Source organism: Nylanderia fulva, unplaced genomic scaffold, assembly GCF_048542155.1.
Source record: "Nylanderia fulva isolate GAGA-0341 unplaced genomic scaffold, ASM4854215v1 Scaffold6, whole genome shotgun sequence".
Classification (NCBI taxonomy): domain Eukaryota; kingdom Metazoa; phylum Arthropoda; class Insecta; order Hymenoptera; family Formicidae; genus Nylanderia; species Nylanderia fulva.
The window spans coordinates 4,407,811-4,426,663 of record NW_028190698.1 but is presented as its reverse complement, the minus strand read 5'-3'; the positions used below and the strand labels follow the sequence as shown (position 1 = coordinate 4,426,663).

General features: G+C 39.4%; 1 protein-coding gene across 3 annotated transcripts in view; it reads left to right on the top strand.

The window, feature by feature from the left end:
* The window catches only part of LOC114941639 (zinc finger protein rotund), a 153,369-nt gene that overhangs the window by 33,958 nt on the left and 100,558 nt on the right, over positions 1–18,853 (top strand). For 2 of the 3 annotated variants that reach the window (XM_029316691.2, XM_029316684.2), the window contains exons 1-2: positions 12,816–13,825; positions 17,780–18,034. In XM_029316691.2, the coding sequence (XP_029172524.1) occupies positions 13,490–13,825; positions 17,780–18,034 (591 nt within the window). In that variant the 5' untranslated portion in view covers positions 12,816–13,489. Of the gene's footprint in view, positions 1–12,815; positions 13,826–17,779; positions 18,035–18,853 lie in introns of those variants that run through there. The other variant, XM_029316699.2, reaches the window with a different exon arrangement.

The following is an 18,853-nucleotide window of genomic DNA, read 5'->3' as shown; positions in this document are numbered from 1 at the left end:
ATAAATTTTCAAGATTTATAAATGACGTCACAGGAACTTATATTTAAACTGACATCAATTTCATGTAGGTGTGTGTGTGTGTGTGTATAAAATATGAAAAGCAAAAGTATCTGGGCAACTCTTACAAAATATGACTGTCGTAATCTTCTTATTACTAAATGCTTTGTAATTCAGGAATATAATCGCAAAAAAATATCCGCATATTAAACATCTGATTTCTTTTTAATCGTATATAAAATATCGGCGATAGTATATCGAAGATACGTCGTCGGTACAATTTTCTGGCATGTAGCCGGATATTGTTGTTTGGAGACGTTTTAGGCTTTGCCGATTTTGCGCTCGGTATGCGCTTATGTGAAAAAATTGACCGCTCTAATAAGCACGGTCTTTCTATAGCAGCCGTTAATTAAATTTTACATGACTTTATTCATCTTGAAATTTTAGCATATTGTCACGGCAAAATAAACTTTTGATGTAATGATTGCTTTTAATAATTCTCATAATTCTCATTTGGTCTATTAATATTTAGGTGATATTGCTATCATTAATATTTAACATTATTTAAATTACTGTTTGCAAAGCGTTTTTGCGCCTTCCACCTTCATCTTTTGCGAGCGCAGTGCTTTAAAGAAAAAATTCTCTTAAAATATACAGTCTGCATTTTATAGAAAAAAATTTTGAAAAAGTGTTACGTAACTTACATTTATGTAAATTTCTTTTGAAAAAAGACCACGGTTCCGTAACACATTGTAACAGTAAGTTGACTTGTGTTGGCTAATTGGTATGATTAATTGGTTCCATAACTAAATATATATGCAATTATTCTATATATCTCCTATAATATGTAAAGTTTTTAAATTACAATAAATTTTTAATTATGATAGAAATTATGAAAGTTAATTGCTCATCATATTTTAAAATACGTTTCAATATGTAGAATCTTCTGTTAAAAGTGTAAAATTTTTAATTCATGAAAATGCAGGAACATACATGTTTAATACTATGCTAATTTATGCTTTTTCTCTTCACTCTTTATTTTATGAAAGAAATATTCAACATTGATAACATATCTCTAAAAAGAAGACGCGTTTACTATACTTAGATGGATCTCTGCTTGGAGATAAACCAAGAGGATTGAAACTGCAATTTTTTTGTTGCAACAATTAGAAAGTAAAAGTGCAATGGTTATCGGTGCAGCAAAATGTGAATACTATATTAGACAAAGTGGCTCTTTTCCCTCTTGTCGATCCGTGCAGCAAATTTTACCGCCACGCGATGTGGAAGGTTCCAGTTTACCCCCGAGATTTTGGGCGCTTAACCAACCCCTTATCCGCGGTGGATAAAACAGGGAACGTCGAAAGGTCCTAGCACGAACGGAGGAGGGTACCCGGCCTCGAATTACCAACCCCTAACGCGAGGGATGCAACCCCGGACCGGAGTTTCGCCCGAACCATCCGAGGGAACGAATTTCGTGGCGCGACACCGCGCGTCGGTTAGAATGTCCGATTATCATGAAAAACGCGCGACGAAATATTAGGGGACCTGTTTTACTAGCTTGAGGGAGCCTGCCGAAATTCATACACGCGCCTTTCGATGCATTTGCGCTGAATTCTTCCGACATCTATCGTGGCGATTGCATTTAAACACGTACAGACGTTAATCGTCGGTGTAAATCGGATGTATTTAACGACGGTTAAAAGAGCAATATAAATAAACTAATTTAATTTACGCGACGTTATATGAACTCTGTTTTGAAAGATACGCAAAATAAACTCGATGAAAAATCTGATGAGAAATCTGAGGAAATATTGAAAATGAATATTGAAAATATTTATAAATTCTCTATGAATACTGTGTGAAGACGTAGCGAGAGAAAAAGAGAGAGAGAGAGAGAGATAAGGGAAGAAAATAATAATTTAGCAATAAAACGATTAAACATATCGGATCACACAGTTGCTCTAGGTGTATACAATTTCACGATTCTTTCGTAAACCGAGAAAAATTTGAATCTCCTCGCTTGTCAAACGACCGCGATCAATTATTCGAGATTGTAATGTAACATAAAGCATTTTGTTTACTTTTTCATTATTAAAACCCGATCGTTCGCTTGTACAGTCAACAGATCGCAACAGGTAACCGTTTAATATTCTCTCTCTCTCTCTCTCTCTCTCTTTTTTTTTTATCCAGAAAAACAACGACTGGTTGCGATCCGCGGACCGTTTCGACGCACTCTCTCAATTACTTTTATTTGACAATCCGAACGCTTGTTTTCCCCCTTGTAGCGTTTGCGCTGCAACAGGTTGCAAAAAAGGATGACAGAGATAATTTTTTTTCGGTCCGAAAATAAAAATAATACCCAGGTGTGATATATGATTGTGTTTTAAATGCTTCTGTCTCTACTAGCATCGTTTTGCCTGTTGCCAAAAAACGGCCGTTTACGTTATCGGGATTAATGCCCGAGCGTTCGCTTCAAACGGCGAGTTTGATTCGCTCAATTATTTCGACTGACCCGCCCCAGCCGAAAAAAAACATCGATTATTTCTACAAAATTCAATATTGATTCGATGACACACACACACACAAATATATATATATATATATATATTGCAGCTCTATAAAATGTTAACTCCTTTCTATTTATCATTCAGTTCAACGGTTAAATAATTTGTTACGAAAGGAAATCTATTAATTGCGTTTGCTAATTCCCATTCGTTAGTTTAACTCACTATGTGATGATCAAAAAGAGATGAAAAATGCGTGTTGGGTAAAAGTATTTTATCGGACGCTCTTGAGGTTACTCGTTTAGAATTCCGGTACCACCTAGAGTTACCATGTTTACGCAACAGGTGAATCTCGCGTCGTGCATGCCACTATTAACAAAATCTGCGCTAACGAGACGTTGACGCTTCCCGCCGTTCCGTCGTAATTAGCAGCGACGCGCTTTTCAAGCGACTTCGATCCCGCTTCTCTCAACCGTCGACTTGTCGTTCGAGTTACGCGATGTATGGGATGCTCCGTCTAACGTTTTACAAATTATCCCAATCGCAAATTATCACAAGCGCACACGCATACACGTGCGTGGTCACAAAATATGTAGTATCCTCATTGAAATAGCCGTACACGTCGCGCTTGTTTGCTCCTCTCACGATTTTTCTCGAATCATTAGGAAGGTATATATTAATTACTAAAAAATATAAATGTTATAATCATTAAATATTGCGGTGAATTATATTATATTCCCAATTTTTTCCCGAAACACGCTTGCACAATATCACTTATAAAAACGATACCCCATATTAAGATTCTTTCGCCAAATTTAGCATTAATGGGGACACACAAATGTGAGAATGAAACGTTATTGATTGATAAAAAATTATAATAACTTGTAATATATGAATTATTTACAAATTGCTCCGTATAAAATTCTGATCCAAAACATGAATCTCTTTAATTAAAACATAATCCATTTTGCATTTCAAATAATTTAAAAAAAATTAATCATTAAAATTTTTTTATAGGTATATATATCTTTTAATAATAACAATATTAATGTTATTTCGTCTGGAGTACAAATTATAAATCTAATCAATAATTAAACTTGCTTGAAAAAGAGTTTAAAATAATTATTTTAGCGAAACATGATTACAGTAACGTTTTTTAAATCAATTTCTAACATACAATATAACAAATAAAAAAATACAGATATGATTGATGAAACGTTATTTTCCATCCATACAATAGTTTTTATTGTAGTTTTACACCTGCCTTGTTTTGCGACTACAAAAAGGCACAAAACAAGTTTGGTTTTACTTTCGGCCGATATTTTTGTTTCGAAATTTGCAAGCCCTACGTTTGCCATAGGAGCAAGATATATAACGATGATGGTGGGGAAGGAGAACAGGGGTGGAAAAAATACAGATCGACATGCCGCGGGCGGGGGCGTCGGTGGGGGTGGGATATTTTTTCTGAAAACACTGCTGGCACCTCGTCTCGCCATCGTCGCCCACGAGAAGAATGGAAAAACAATATTTTGCCGTTTCGCCCCGAGTTCTCCGCGCTCCGTTTTCCTTTATTACCTTTTTTCTTGTTTTTTGCTATTACGTAGTCTGATATAAACTTGACGAAACTCGAGATTATCTAGAAAAATCAGTGAATATGTCAATGAGATTCTTGGAAGGCCTTTTCATAAACCGATGATTGTCAATGGAACATGATTACATATATTGGAACAATTCAAATCTTTTATAATAAAATTAAATTATAATCCTAAAAAAAAAAAAAGATTATAATTTAATTTTATTATAAGATTTTAATTTGTCTCTCGCTTCAAAAAATATCTATTATCGATCTATTTTCTAACAATGTTGACAACCTTTTACGCACAATTTATCGTTACTGTGTGATTTTCAATACTTTTTTCAAATATACACTACGCGTGGAAATAATGTAGAGAGAGAGAGACATTTTTATTTCGTCGCACTGCGATTTGCAGAAGCTTAATACATTGAATACTTAATGCAATCCACTTGTTCACCGTCGTAGTATCTAGTTTTACTAAAACCGTGTCTCCTCGTATCGCGGAGAGAACTTTCTCCAGTTTCGCTATTATTAACGTCGACCCATTATCGTGACTAATCGAGGTGAGCCTTGCCAATCTCCAGTTTCACTCGGTTAAGACCACTTTCGGCGCTCCATCCCCTTTAACAATGTTTTCGAGCCGATCCGCTTTAAGGGATGGGCCTTTATTTAGGCTGGTGGTATGAGAGCACACCGAAGTACAGTGCGGCGTCTGTACGATCGTCGCGGTCGGTCTCTTTCTCTCTCTTTCTCTTTCTCCTCTTCACCCCCTTCGGTCTCCCCTTTAGTCAGCGACCTCATCACCCTCCGTTGCCTTCGGGGGTGTCGGTCGTCGCGGGGAAGGGGAGGAGGGGACTGGTTATCGATTAAAAAATGTCTGCCCTTCAAGACGGCCTAGGTCACGACCCGTCCGTCACACGCGCGCGCGTGTATCGCAAATCGTCACTTGGAACACCCGCTGATACCCCTGATATACACCCCTACAAGAATTATTACGGACGATTACTTTTTATTTCTCTTTAATCCTGTAATTTTTTACACAATTTTGTGTCATAATATTTTACAATATTTTTTTTTCTCTTTCTCTCCTGAAATAATTAGAAGTTTACTTATGGGAAATTCAGTTAATTAGATTTGTGATGCGAAACGGTTAAAACGAAACGGCACATATATGATATTGATTGTTTTACTTTGAAACTTTGCCTTCTCTTTCAATTCGACTTTCATGAGTCACAGTTACAATAATGGAAATATTGTTTTAGAGAATTTTTTTTAAACTGTAACAATATTATGTATAAATAGTTTTTAAATAGAAAAATTCTTAAGATAATAGAAAGTTTATAATAAGATATATAGTTTAGAGAAGATTTGGAAAAATATTTTTAGTTCTAATCGAATACGTAAAACATTTTTTTTTGCGATTATTCTTTCGATTAGAAAGCGATGAAAGATATTTAATCGACTTTTAAGATATTCAATCGTGTGTTTTAATTTTCATTAAGAATATTCAGTTTTATTTCTTTATATTTCTTTGACGGCGCGACATGGAACATGCCCTACTTTATGTCGTCTCATTCTTTATGTCGTGTATTACGTTTCACGACGCCTTTTGCGACACGTTACGAACGACTCGTAACATTATGTGGCGCAAAAAATCGCAAGTAGTTAGCAGCGAAATGTTTAACCGTTTTAAAATATTTCAATAGTTGAGACAAAATGTGTAATACGTTTCCTTTTACGTATTCATAATCTCTATTGTAATCTTGCTACAATCATACGATGTGCCTTTCATGTTAGATATTTGAGAGGTTAACAAGTTTATCGTTTATTTGACAATTTCGCATTCGGAATTGAAATCCAGCCTTACTTATTGAAATCACGAGGTAGCAAAGCGAAAAGCGCGGTCTCATTAATATCCTTCATATTGACAATTCGTCAATATCCCTCGACAAAATATACATTCATACAACTCTTGAAATGTTGCAAATGTCACAGGTATATGCATATTCATACACATACATATGTACATAATTAAAAACTTTGAAGAAAGATACGTCGAATATATAGTTTTAAAAAATAATCGATAAAGCCTCTTTTCTTTTCAAATTTCTCACGTCCTTTTTATACCTACTTAGATATAATATAATATATCTACTTAATAGAGAAATACAATAATATGGTTGACTCGAGCGATCCATATTTGGCAATATTTTACAATATAATGAACCTACGTATGTTTTTAATATAGAACGGAGATTGGTGGTCGCGCGATTAGAAAACGAAGAATAAACGATGAGGCTTTAAGGTCACCCCTACAGCTGAGAGTCCCGAATCGAGCGTGTCGGCGTCGTAAGAATAAGGGTCCAAGTGTCATGCGTAAGTGCGTAGGTGGTTTGCGACAGGTCAGGAGCACGGGGGAGAATGTGGGTGGCGAGGAGAGGACCGAAGAGAAATAGAAAGAGAGATAAAAAAAGGGCGAAAGAGAGAGAGAGAGACACGATGGAAAGATGGAGGAGCAAGGATGGAGATGTATATAGCTATAGACGGGGGCGACAAGGTGGGAGATCGGACGGTAAGATCGGTGGGGACAGACAAGGACGGAGGATAATCGATAGACACGGCTAGACGCCGCCCCAGACAACCTTTTGCCTTAGCTTAAGGACACACCGACCCTTAAACAATTTAGCCCACATAAACTGATACGCACCTCGTTCCGCGACGTTTATCCCGTGTCATCGTTCAGATCTTGGAGATAAAGCTCGTTCTTTCTCTGTCTCTCTTTTTCGCGTCCCTTTGCCTAAGCTAACTTGTAATCTTTAGCTACACATCGTCACACTTCGTTGCGGTTTCATTGGATAATCGTAGCGGTGTCATCGAACACTCTTTAAGAATTACACGGGACAGAATTTAACGAAGCATATATTGAATATTTTACGTTGTCAGATACCGCCCTTCTTTTCGAGCTTGTTCGGCTTGAATACTTATACGATGTATTCAGCTTTTTCTAAAATTTTTATTTTAAAAATACATTATTTTTGGTAATTTTATAATTAATAATTGTCACATTACTGGGGTTTGACTGCTGCTACGAAATAATTTTTACGCGCGGTGTTCTATCAAATGTATTTGTATAAGATTGAAATTGAAATATTACGAAATACCGAATATAATAGAATTAATAATAATGGAAATGTATGCAATTATTTCTCGAGTGGTGCGCCGGGGTGGATTTAATTGCATTGATTATTATTTATAATACGATGCATCGTATACGTAGGCGTATTAATAATTCAAAATGGCCGTAAGAGCTTCATGGCCGGCACCATAGAGATTTCTGTTACGCGATAAGAAAATAAAGGAGGGTTCTCCGTGACAGCGACCAATCGCGTTGCTCTCCGATCATATCAGTCGACTTAATTTATTATTTTATGCATGCGTAACCTGCAATAATGATACAAGATGTGCAAAGATTACTTGGAAAGTGTTAAGATATTTTCTTAACAAATGTATACCTATCCGTAACAAATTTTTTAATAAACTCAATGCACATATTCTGAATTATACTATTAATTATAATTGCAACGGGCTTAATAAAACATTTTATTCTGCATTTGAAAAAAATCATATTAATGAATGGTGGTTGGAAGAGATATTAAAATTAAAATCGGAGTACTACACGCAAAAATGATCTAGAGAACAAACTTATTCCAAACAATCGATGAAATTTGTGCTGGTTTATTCTCGCCTTTTCGTCGCGTTAAACTTTGAAATAAAAGTGATTTAAGAATGACTCGGAAGATCAGCGGACTCGTTCATCACGAGAGTCATCGCGTGGGAATCCTTACGAGGACCATTCTAACGCAAACGTCTCTCGCGCCGGACAGAAACGCGGTTCGATGTGTGCGTATATAGCTGATGCTCGGAGGGTAATGCTGGATGGAAAGGGTGGAAAAACCTACCTCAACTGGGACGTTGGAGGAAGGGATGGTTCGTTCGCGATGGGAGAGCAAAAGAGAAAAAGAAAAAAAAGTCGCGGAGGAGACGACGTTGTCGACGACGACGACGACGACGACGACGACGACGACGGGATATCTGGGTCGAGACTCGTCGTCGCCGGCGTCCCGGCGCCAGGCATCCTTCTCTTTGGCTTTTTTCGACGGGCCGGCGAACGGAAAAACGACCAAAGATGGAAAAGTGCTGTGGTGCTCGGTTGTCCCGCGGTTTCTTCGCTTTATTCGGAAGAACGAGGAGGGCGTATTTTGGCCGCATTATGTCGTAAAGTGACGTTAATTGATAATTTTTTGATGATCCTTGCAAAACCTCTCTCTACAAATAAGAGTGTAAATCGTAAAAGCGTAAATCTATATATACATTAGTTGATTTTTATTATTCCAAAGGAATAAGTACTCTGCCGCTATATAAAAAAATTGTAGTCACGAAATATGATTGCGATATTCTTATATGGAAAAATGCACGTATTAACGATATTGTTCTTCAAATGTCACCTGAATCAGAAAAGTATTTCGTCATCATTAACATCTGTATATTCGAAAATTCTGCTCATGTGTACTATTATATTGCGCGTCTCTAAAAATATTCATTCATATTTTTCTCCATCTACGAAAGAAGAATCGTTCACAGAAAACGAATCACGTTCTCGGATCGTAACCGTTGAAAGATTCTTTGGCAGTTCTCGAAATCGTCGCTGTTGAGAGATTCAGGTTGGCTCGAATTTAATTCTATAAGGTCGAGGAAAGAATGTGAATGGCGGAAGAGAGGGAGAGAAGGAAAGCGAGAACTCGTCGCGCGAGGGCTGTCGGTGTAAAACTGGCGGAAGGCCGCTGCCGGCCGTTACGCGAAAGTTAGAAGTTAGTTACACGGGGGTGGCCGCCCCTCATCTGCATATCCGCACACTCTACCCCCTATTCCCTACCTCCTCGTCGCATCCGTCGCACCCCTTTCCCTTCTCCACCCTCGTTTCCGAGTCGCTCCGATCTTCCTTTAACCGGCGTGCTGCCATCGCAAGCTGCTCAACAAGTGGTTCTTCGGTTTAGCGCCTGGCTTAGCGCTTCTTTAATTTTCGTTGCCCTCTTCTTCGTGGCCTTCCCGTAACTCGCGCTATCTCGCGCCTCTCGCCAAGCGACCGCCTGTCCTCCTTTCAGCAGAGCGAATGTTATAGCGCAGCTTTTCGACCATATTTTTTTTTTTTTTTTTTTTTTCCATATATTTTTCGGTCGGGAAAAAGATTCTTCAAAATATGCTAAAACTTTTTCTGTAAAATTCTTGAATCCGTATTATAAACTTGAAAGGGAATAAGTACGGAATATTTTGATAAGCGGAGCGAGACGTGAAAAAAAGATTCTCCAAGATTATAGTTTTTCAATTATGGTAAGAGAGTAACGCGATGTACTTTGCTATACGAGCAATAACAGGATCGGAAAGGGTCGCGTTACTTCGTGGTACTCGAAAGGGTGACTTCTCACGCGAGTGACAAGCGCACGCATTCGCAAATGCGTGACGAGCGTAATAACGGTAATACTCTGAATAAAACGATACGAGGGACGTTTCCCGGAGGCGAGACGAGATGCCGCGTGAGGAAGCATGAGAGACTGAAGACGGGACTCGAGCTTTTCGCGCGATTGTGCGTACTTGTAGACCTGGATTCTTTTCTTCTCGACATATTTGCCCCGCCCCGTAAAACCAAAATACAAATAATATTGTACGCGGAATGAGACACCGCAGAATGGAGAGGAGCGAGAAAAAGGGTGGTGGCGTCATCGGTGGTCTCATCGGGCTATTTAGGGCGGAAGGAAGAAAGGGTTCTCCAATAGTGCGAAGCTATCTGCATACCAATAGGGTACAATGGCAATTAGGGATGCACCGTTAGAGGCATTAGAGGCATTAGAGTGCGTTCTCTTCCCCGCCTTTTCTCGCTCTACTGGTGCTTTCGTTGCCCGATTATATTCTCCGTTAAAAAAAGAAAGAACGAACGTCTCTCTCTCTCTCGTTCCGGATGCTCTTCCGCGTGTGTACATCCGAGCTAACCCGAAAAGCTGATACCACTCGAGAAGAAGCGCGTCGCTACCTGCGTCGGTTATTTGCGAGCGTCTCGTGAAACGAGGCTACGGTGTATTCGTGGCGCCGATTATTCCGTACTCTGGGGCTAACTGGCATGAATCTTTTACGTTCATCGATCGCAACGCTCGAGACCCACTGAAAGTGATCACAGATTACTTTATAATGTTTCGGCGAATTTTCCTTCGCCCCGTGACGTCATTCGTCGAGGGTGACAACTTTTTTTTTTTAGCACGTTTGAAATCCAAATCTTCGAACGTTTTTTCCTTTCGTTCGAGATCTCTGTATAAGCTAAATAAATAATCTCCGTAGGAAAAACGGTTGTAATTTAGCATGCATCGCACCCTACGTCTCGTCTCATCTCAGGAAAGGGGGATTAATTTACGCGAAGGACGGCGAAAAAAAAAAAAAAAAAGAAGCGTACGCTTTTCAAGCCATGTTGCTTTCGACACTCGTCAAAGTATTCTTGGTCGAATATACCCGGCACACAGATACGCGCGTGTATATATACGTATACACGTAGCATTGGCGCGATCTTCCAAACCGCCCCTACTTTTCTTCTCCCTCGCTTCTCTCGCACACGTGACACACTCACTCTCGCACACATCGATTCCTGGATGTGTGCTTTCTGGTCGTCAGAGCGCATGCTGCACTGCGCACAATTCCTACCACCCCATCCACCCACCTTCCACCGCCGTACCTCTTTTACCACCCTCCCGACTCCAAACTCTCGTGCAACGCGCCATGCAACCCCCTAGGAGGCGACTCTTATTATTTCCATTTTTCCAATTCGGTTGGGGGGCGGGAAGCGAGAGCGTGCAACACACTCCCCCATCCCCCTTCTCTACTTCCTTGCCATCTTCTCTCCCACCCCGTCTCCATCGCCCTCTTACTTGCACCCCCTTCTCAGGTGGCCGGCCGAAGGAAAAATATCTATATTTATCTGTTTCTTCGCGTGCTACGTCTCCCTACCCTTGCCATCCTCCGCCTCCACCTTGCGAGAGATTCTTCTCTCTGTCTCGCCTACTTTCTTTTTCTTTCTCTTTCTCCTTCTTACCTCCGCATCTACCACTTCTTACCGCGTCGCGGCGCCGCGCGAGACCGACGGAGAGGAGAGGGTGGAAGAGAGACTCGGAGAAGGACAGAGAGGATAGGAAAGAACGCGAGACAGAGAGGCCGAGAGGGAGGGAGGAAAAGGAAGTAAAAGACGGGAGGCTACTACGACGACGACAACGACGACGACGACGACGTCGACGACGACGACGACGACGCCGGCGGCCGCGGCGAAGCGTGCGCGTCTTTCCTTGGCCCCTAGCGCGAGAAAGAGAGCTCGAGAAGGAAGGAGACGGCGGGTAGGAGTAGGAAGGATAGAAAGGGAGAGAAGGACGGAGAAAGAGAGCGAGAGCCGAGCTTCCGCTTCCTTATGCTCCGCCGCGGACTGCATCAACCAGTCGCGCGGTCGCGCTCACATAAGAAACTGGAATTCGAGAAGCCGACCCCCTTCTCGAGGGGTTAACAGCGCGCGGAAACAGAAGGAGGCGAATGGTTAAACCAGAACGCGGAGAGTGTAGTCGTCGCGAGGACCGCGAGACTCTCCGACAGTCCTACGCGCGTTTAATCAAGCGCGTGCATCAAAGGAAGCAAATCATCCGCGCACCACCGAGGCTCGAGTGCGACTGAACGAACATTTAACCCCCACCACTAGGTCTAGGGGCGCGAAACAAATTCCCGCTATTTAACCGAGAGGGCCCCCGGGGTTGGGCCTTGTCCGGGCCCGGAGACGAGAGTCGCGCGCGCGTCATTCACGCCGACGATGAAGAGAAGGGAGGCCGGTTGTGGCCTCCTCGACGAGTCGCCGCACGCCACGAGAATGACGCCGCCGGACGTAACGAAGGCTTAAGGGGATGCTACTCGATGCCAGCTCGCGCCACCGAGGAAGATGTTTCTGCCTCTTTCAGTGCTTCCTCTTCCTCTTCTTCTTCCTGGCGACGGAGAGATCCGACACCAGGTGGAGGAAGGCGAGTCCGGGGAAGATGCTGCGTGTTCTCGCTGAGGGACAAATCTTAACGAAGAGGGGGCAACATCGACGTTAATGTCGCAGCGGGAGAGATCCCAGACGCGATCAACCAAAGTTCCTATTTTTCACGTGTTTTAGCCCAAAGATTAGAAAATTAAGGGAGCGAATAATTAGACGGGATATTAAGGGAGGAAGAGGGAATTGGAACGAAAAGGAGAAGAGATGACGCGTGTCGAAACGACCTCGTGTTCGCGACGAGAATGGAGCCTCCCGCGCTAATTAACCAGCCAATTAGAAAGCCCGCGGCCATGTATAATGAGCTGCGCGCGCAAAAGTTCCTAAATGTAACGCGGTCTTTTTTCCTTCGAATTCGCGCCGGTCACGAGGCACGGCGCGCACTAATAATATATATTTCAATATATTAAGGAAACGAAAACTCCTCCTCGCCCGTTCGATTATTATATGAGCGCGAAGATAAGTACGAAAGTGTGATCGAAGAGAAATAAGGAGGAGGAAGGAAGGAGCGCTTTAGTCCTCGGTACTAGTCCGCTAACAATCATAGTGATAGTAATAATAAATAATAATACAATTAGGGGTTAATTGTACAACAGCGAAGAACGCCTTCTCTGCCAAGACGAGAGAGAGAGAGAGAGATAGAGATAGAGAGAGGAAGAAGGCGGAATAAATAAGCAACGTACTTGTGTCTTATGGCGTCTGATTCCGCCAACAGGCAATAAAACAGAAGGCTCGAGGCGCGAACGAAGACGAGACATCGTCGTTTTCTCTCGAATCCTTCCTCGCGCGAAGCCACGATGCGCGGAAGGAGACCTATTTTTTTTGTCGAGGTAACATGGAACCTGTAGATGAACACACTCGACTTCGGAAGCCAACCTTGCAGCTCTTTAAGCAGTTTTTAACTGTACGTTAATGTGCCACGTGGGCTCTTGAAGCAATTTCCCAGACCGCGCGCGCCGCGCGGCGTTTTTATCCTCTTAACCGAGTACGATAAATAAAAGGAGATTACTGAATAAATAAACAAACAAATAAATAAATAAACAAATAAATATATATATATATATATACACAATTTAAGAACCTATTTAATTATATATTCCTATATACATATACAAGGAACACATGTACAGGTATTTTATTAGGTCCTTGCGATTTTGAAACTCACCCTTTGTTGAGATTAAGAGGGAGTAAAAGAGAGAGAAAAAAAAAGAGCGAAAAGGAGACCAAGATAGAGGTGCTTTTCGTGCATCGACATCCGGAAAGATATTTTTCACTGCGTCGGATTGGTGTAACGAGAACGGTAAAATGTCCACGATGAGTGTCGTCTCGAACTCTTCCGTCGAGGTGGACTCGGATTCCTCGAACGACGTGTCGAGCAAGGACGACAGCAATGCCGAAAGAAAGTTTATTCTACGAAACGAGCTGTACAACAGTCTGCTGGCAAGCGCGTTAGGCAAAACTGTGCTCAACAGGCATCTCAATTTCAAAGAGCAGGGGATTAACTTCAATCTGGCGAATCTGAAGGACAACTTAAACGCGCTCGGTGCACTGAAGGAGTTAAAGGACCTGAAGGGCTTGACCGTCAGCAGCGTGCCCGCCTTTCCGAGAAACTTAGCTCTTCATCGAGAAGATCACGATGAGGTTAGACTCGAGTCGCAAATTTAATCATTCTTGCAAATTGCCATCTAATAACAATGGATGATATTATTGCACACGCCGTGCCAATTATCTCTTTCACATTTTTCTTCACGTGTGACAAAGAGGGCCGCAATTTCTCAGGAATTTTCTCGTATAATTTAATAATTTATATTTTCTTGTGCTTGTGCTTGTGTGTTTTTTTTTTTTTTTTTTTTTTTTTTATTATATGCAATTCTAAATCTGCTAGAAAGAAACGTAATTCTACATGCATACATCATTTGCGCTAAAGTAAACACAAATTAAAGATTTTCTTCAAATATTTTTGTAAGTAACTGTTTGTTTATCGAATGTCACATGGATATTACTTATAGTATATTAGAGGTTCATAAAGCGGAAACGACGTGGAAAAGCGCCAAGTGTGGGAGGACGTAAACGATATCGCCAATCGTGAGGATAGTTAGCGAAGAGTTAAAGGTCGGTTGACAGGTCGACGAACAGTTTACGAGATAAAGTATGTCTCAACGTGACTGCCTGTCCGTTGTTAATATTATAAGTTGTCAGTTAAAAAGTTAGAGCATGGTTAAGCGGCAACGAGAGTTTTTTCGCGTAACAAGAGCATAAAACGCGGGGCCGTGCCAAGATTTCGTTTGTACGGATAACGTTCTGTTTTCTTGATTCTCTTCAAATGTTCTCAGTGTACTTTATTTCAGAATCATGATGTTTTATTACAGGATTATTTATCTTTTTGTTCATTTTTTCATATATCTTTTCCATGCGATTGTAATACTAGGAAAAAAAAACAGTAATTATAAAATTACAAAGGTAATTAATTTTACACGTCAGATGAATTACTAAAATAAGTAAAAGTGACTGTGTGAAATTTTAAAATAATTCACGAATTTATTTGAAACTTAATTATAACTGTATATTTAATTAACATTAATATTTATTACTTAATTTATCGTTTCACCGTGTCTATATGCAAGCATATCGCTTCTTGTAAGCGATAGTTCAAATGTTACTTTAAAACAAGAATATTAATTTAATTAACATTTTTTTAATTGACCTTGATTGATGTTTTTTAAATTTACTTTTGTCCTAATTTATTAATTTACTGCAGCAGTAAAACGCGCCGGCGGTGATTTCCTGTTGCTCTCTTTTATTTTTACCCGAATTGCAACCACGAAAGAACGTTTTCTTGGCACAAGGTTTTAGCTCGTTTTAGACTCAACGTCTACAACAATCCCTGACCTAAATATACATATACCGGCAGATTTTTCTTGTTTCAATTATACAAAAAACTTATTGCTTTCAAGAGAAATGCTTTTTTTGAAAACGCATATATTTAATTGGCCACATACATATATTTATGATATATATAGAATTTTTATCGCGAATTATATTTTTGTACCGCACAATAATTTAATAATATCTTTACTTGATATTATAAAAAATGTTTAATTTAATTAATGTTGTAACATGGAAAAGATAGTCAAACTAAAATATTTTCAATTTACAATCTAAAGATTGATCGATAAATGAAATCTGTATACGAACGCATCTATTCGAATATCACTTTGTAATAATTAATTAACAAGTAACCACTTCTGGATTTTATTATATTTGGAGCTATTGAGCCTAAAGAGAAAAAATGTCACGGACGTCGTACTGTGTGCTTTGAGACCATGCAATTAAGTTAGTCGCAATAATGAAATGCCTCATCCCCCTTTGAGGCTCCCTTAAGAAATAACACCCTTGGTAAGCTCTAGGGGATAGTATTCGAGAGACTAATAATCATGCTTGCGATTCGTAACACGTTTTTCTCACGATGTACCGCTGCGTGAACAATTAACAATTTCAATCTAAAGTCCCCTTAATGAATGATTTACCGCGATTAATTAGCGGTGTCGGGAAGGGGCGAAATTTCATTTCGTACGAAAAAGAAATCAATACAATCCGATTATTTTCAAGTCATTCGAAAGATCTGATATGCACATTCTGTTGTAGTTTTTTTATATATATATATATAACGGAAGAACAAAACAGAAACATAAAAAAAAGTCACAATAATCATAAAAGAGAGAAAATACTTATTTTACTTCTCAAAAAACTCGGAAAAAGTAATTGTTCTGCTCTAGAATCTCACTTTGAAATTGATTTTTTAAAGCGTTAATTAAAAAAAGTTTTTTAATCAGTTAAAAAACCAGTGTTTCTATTCAAGAAAAAGATTACACGCTATTGAAATTTTTGGGAAAAGGTGCTAATGGTATTATTGAATTATAACGCAATTTTGTTCGATGAAATATGAAATTTTCCGTTAGAACGGAAACGGATAATGTGCCGATATCGCGAGTACAAAAGCGAATCACGAGAGCATCCTGTAAAGATGATTCCAGTTGCATCTACTTTTATAACAGTCGCCGTGCTCATCACTCCTCTCTTACATTCGACGACATATCGATTGGCTATCGCCTGCGCGACGTGCATTTTCTCTTCTTTGTCTGGGGCTATGAATTTCTTACGACGTCTCCCGCGGTCGATAATGCCGCGGATCGGTATAATTATACTCGAATTTGCAAATGTGTGTGCATGCTGACCGCTATACGCATATAGAATAATCTATATGTTGTGACTATCAGATTTTCGTACGACATATTTGTGAGGGAGCTTGAAAAGTCTCAAGTGCGAAAATACTTTCAGTTCTCCCAGCAAATATTAAATAATAAAAAATTAACGCTAGGATTATAAGAACATATTTTATTATGAAATAAGAAATATAAATTCTATCATTTGTTATTTGGCGATATTTAATTTAATATGGCGAAATTCAATATGACGGAACGATATTAGAAGCGAACTTTGCCATGAAAAGCCATGTAATGAGTTTAGGTATTTTCACGTCAAACATTTTCTGGCTCTGTGCCAGCCAATTCATCGATCAATTTATTAATGGGCTAACTCTTCTCGCGCACACTCAATCATGAATACCTAATGCTGCCGCCTCGCCGGTCAGACAAGAATGAACGAGTTAAATAATCACCGTGATTAATGCAAGGAAGATTTCTCTGGTCCAAAATCTATCGAGTCAAAGATATCGACTTTTGTAATTAATTATATCAATTAATATTGTCAATTTTAATGTTTCTCCAACTTCCTTTTGGAGTTAATCTTTTTTCAATACTTCTCAAATATATATATATATATATATATAATTTATATATCAAATTATTTACGTAATTTAATATATCGCTTATTTTTGTTATATTATACACACGAATATGAATATATATATAGAAAAATCAATTGATACAATTGTGAAATGAGGTGTCTTTTTATATTGTTGGTCTCGTCTTGTGTCATCTTCAATAACTTTTTCAAAAAAACGTGGTTAAAATTGTCAGGAAGGACGATGTCAACGCCTACGGAATGTATTAATTTCTCGCATATTAACGATGAAACTTTTCGAGATTTGATTAAAATCAAAGATCATATCGAAGCGAACATTTGTTGGATATGACGGATTGAAACACGCTTTAACTGCTTATAAATTCTCGACTCTTATTGAAGAACTAACATTAATTTTCGGTATTATGTGGAATTTTTGTATGATTTTGTATTTTTATTTAATTACTGTAATATAATACTGTGTGAGGAAGACCGCGTGCGTTTATTTTATAATGATTGTAATTTTCGCTTAAGTTCGAGTATAGAACGTTTGTAGCTTTCACATAATGTTTTATGTTTAATTTATACATGGAATAAATTTTATTTGACAGAACTGTCAAATAAAATTTATTTATTTATATATATATATTCGTGTGTATAACATAAACAATAATAAGCGATATACTAAATAAAAGAGAGCATTTTTCAAGACGAAAAATGTAATTTTTGTAGGAAATAAACTCGAATGTGAGAGAAAAATAAATACACGTTCAATGAATTTTTTCTTTACAGAAGAACTCGTTCGCATGGTCGGAGGGTGGCGAAGAAGGTGGTGGTGGTGGCGGCGGAGGCGGCGGAGGAACGGGTGGGACCGGAACAGGTGGCACGGGCCCAGCGACCACCGGTAGTGGCGGACTGGCCCACTGGGTTAGTGTCATGGCGGAGCACATTCACAATCCGCACTCGGCCACGGGCGTCGGTGTTCACCATCAACAACAATCCCCACCTCAACCGCCTTATCCGTGGAACAATGGCCTTTCCAGTGACGTGAGTACGCTTTTATCGCAATTATTCATACTACTGGCGTTTCCGCGTGTGTTGCCAACTACGTCAAGGAATTACCAGCAAAGTCTCCTTTCACTTAATCGGAGAGATTTTTCTTTCTCTTAGACCATTACGTCGGCGAGCTCTCGATAAAAATAATCTGACCGTTCTGGAAAATATTGCGTACGAACAAGCGAATGAAACAATATCAGCAATTATTAGTAATCGCGCGCGTAAAACATAAAAATACACGCCCCTTTATACACAATAACAACGAGTAAAAAAAGGATCAAGTATCAATCATAGGTACAACGCACAATCAATTCTTTATCCGTCAAAAGTTGTATCGCACGAAGATCCCGTTCTTGAAGGAGGCAATAATAGAGGGGCAACTCTAATTAACTTTTGTATCTCTTAAAAGATCACAGTATCTAACAAATACCATCGAGTCTTGAATTATTCTCCTATAGCCGCGTCTTTTTTTTTCTTTGCGGACTTGGCAAAAACTGCAGTCGCGACAAAAGAATTGATAAAAAAGAAAATTGAAAGAAAGAAACGGTTAGAGAGCGAAAAAGAAATAAAAGGGAAAAGAACGTTGGCTGAATTAAAAATGGCCGGAAGAAAGACACCGTTAAATGCGCAGCAACAACGGCACCAAAGCTTCGGAAATAGTAGAAAAAAATCCCCGTCCGACATCCTTCTTTTTTTTTTTTTAATGCGCGGTGTTAGCGGGACGGGGAATACCCTACCCCTGTTTTGATTTTGTTTTTTTGCCCTCCACCCTTTCGCGTGCTATCTCCGAACGAGAATCCTGCATAATTT